This window comes from Anarhichas minor, unplaced genomic scaffold (genome assembly GCF_050575085.1).
Source record: "Anarhichas minor isolate MPS153535 unplaced genomic scaffold, ASM5057508v1 ptg000089l, whole genome shotgun sequence".
Classification (NCBI taxonomy): domain Eukaryota; kingdom Metazoa; phylum Chordata; class Actinopteri; order Perciformes; family Anarhichadidae; genus Anarhichas; species Anarhichas minor.
The window spans coordinates 332,495-335,000 of record NW_027466535.1 but is presented as its reverse complement, the minus strand read 5'-3'; the positions used below and the strand labels follow the sequence as shown (position 1 = coordinate 335,000).

At 44.4% G+C, this 2,506-nt stretch overlaps 1 protein-coding gene across 1 annotated transcript in view; it reads right to left on the bottom strand.

Moving 5' to 3' along the window:
* Positions 1 to 1,138, bottom strand: part of ptprt (protein tyrosine phosphatase receptor type T) — a 321,896-nt gene extending 320,758 nt beyond the window's left edge. The window contains exon 1 of the mRNA XM_076082072.1: positions 1,048 to 1,138. Coding sequence (XP_075938187.1) covers positions 1,048 to 1,138 — 91 coding nt within the window. The remainder of the gene's footprint in view (positions 1 to 1,047) is intronic.
* Positions 1,139 to 2,506: the final 1,368 nt, after the last annotated feature.

Below are 2,506 nucleotides of genomic sequence, written 5' to 3'. Positions count from 1 at the left end.
TGTGTGTCTCTGTGTCTCTCTGTGTCTCTCTGTGTCTCTCTGTGTCTCTCTGGGTCTCTCTGTGTCTCTCTGTGTCTCTCTGTGTCTCTCTGGGTCTCTCTGGGTCTCTATGTGTCTCTCTGGGTCTCTCTGTGTCTCTCTGGGTCTCTCTGTGTCTCTCTGTGTCTCTCTGTGTCTCTCCGCGTAAAAGGCTGAAAAACTATCTGAAGCTCTGCTGCGAGTAACAAGTGATTTTCCGCTCGTAACTGCAGGAGCGGGTCCATACTGAGACCGGATCCCGAAGAAGAAGAAGAGGAAGAAGAGGAAGAAGAGGAGCGGACTTCTAGAGAAACTAGACCACGTTCTGCTCCGATACTGCAGAGCAAAGATGTCAGCACACGATATCATAATAATAATTATATTAATATGATTATTATTATAATTATTATTATAATTATAATAATAATTATAATAATAATAATTGTTATACAAATAATACAAAATGAATGCCAATAATAAATAAACAATATTCATGACACTACTAATAATATGAATAATATAATATGAATATAATCAGAGGATAAATAAAGCATCGGACGCGGTGATTAACCGTCATGCCTCTAAACACTCCGCGAGCTCTCAAACCTTTCCTCCGTGAAAACGGATCCACATCAGAGACCCGGATCAGCATCAGACGGTCCACGCGCATCGGACACCTCACGGAGCAAAACCTCCCGAAGAACCCAAACTCAGACATGATGAAGCTCAGACCAGCTGTCTTCATCATCATAGGTAGGAACCAGAAGAAGAACCAGAACCAGAACCCGACACAAAGCACCGCTTCAGTTAGATGGTCCGTTCCTCTCGCGCACATGGAGATCATACATTATTATTCATTCTCTTCCACAACTCCACATGAGCTCAAACTGACTTTTAAACAATAAACCAGCAGCACTGAAACCCACACAGCAGCGTGCAGGTCTTCATTCCGGACTCGGACTCTGAAGACCCCCTCACAGCACCAGCACAGTTCAAACACACACAGCAAAGAGACGGAGGACTTCGTACCTGGGAAGAATTGTCCAGCAGTAAATCCTAAAAGCAGAACAAAGTGGAGCAAAGCTGCAGACAGACGCGGACCAGAACTCCGTTTATCCATTTCTGCTTCTCCGGGTTTGGTTCCTTTTGGTCCGGGACAGAGGGACACAATCCGCTCATCGGGGGACAAACAGAGGCACAGAGACACAAGTTGGAGACAAATAAACCTTGCTTTGGTCTCGCGTGTGTGTTTGAGGCGTGTGTGTGTCAGTGCGCGTGTGTGTGCCAGAGAGCGTGTGAGAGGGGTGCAGTGAGTGTGCGCGCGCTCAGACGGTCTCTGACAGACTGACGGTGAGTTGGAGAGGACCGGAGAGCAGAGCGCACCGGGGCCACACAGCGAGGACTACTTCCGCTCTGGAGTTTCAAAATAAGATCCAGAAGCAGCAGAGAGGTGAGATTTAGAAAAGGACTGATGGAAAAGTAATGAGACGGAGGACAGACCCAGACTTCGCGGTCCTCCCGGGACAGAGTCCATCGAGAGGTTAATGCAGAGACACATGGGTTAAAGGGACAGTGAGGACAATGAGACAATGAGGACAATGATTGAGTGCCACAGTGAGGACAATGATTCAGTGAGACAGTGAGGACAATGATTCAGTGAGACAGTGAGGACAGTGAGACAGGGGTCACTGTGAGACAGAGAGACAGTGAGACAGGGGTCACAGTGACAGAGAGACAGTGAGAGACAATAAAAAACAGCATGTATTCAGCAGCTTGTGGTCTTGTGACGTTGGACTTCATGTCTCCGTCCTTTCTTTTCTAAACACTCGTTGATATTTTATATCAGCTCTTATTTTGAAGACCGTGACGTCTTCGCTGCTTAACGCCAGCTTGACTCTTTAAGGCCTCTTCAGTTTCCCCCGGGTCCTAGCGCCGGAGTCCTCCGCAAGGAGATCATTCACACACTTGATCACGGTCAGTCTCACGGTCTGTCTCACGGTCTGTGGTCGGACTCTCAGGTGTCTCTAGTTGCAGTGTTGCTCAGCTGAATAATCAGGTAAGAACTCAAATTGCAGGCGATGAATTCATGATATGAATATTAAAGTGATGAATGACTCATATCATGATAACAGTTTAGGAACACACATAAAGTGTGTCAGGAAGTTTAAGGTTCAACACACAAACTGGAATATTTAGATATAAATATAAATCCTATGACCTCATGTTATAGATGTTAATATGAATCCTATGACCTCATGTTATAGATGTTGATATGAATCCTATGACCTCATGTTATAGATGTTAATATGAATCCTATGACCTCATGTTATAGATGTTAATATGAATCCTATGACCTCATGTTATAGATATTAATATGAATCCTATGACCTCATGTTATAGACGTTAATATGAATCATATGACCTCATGTTATAGAGGTTAATATGAATCCTATGACCTCATGTTATAGATGTTAATATGAATCATATG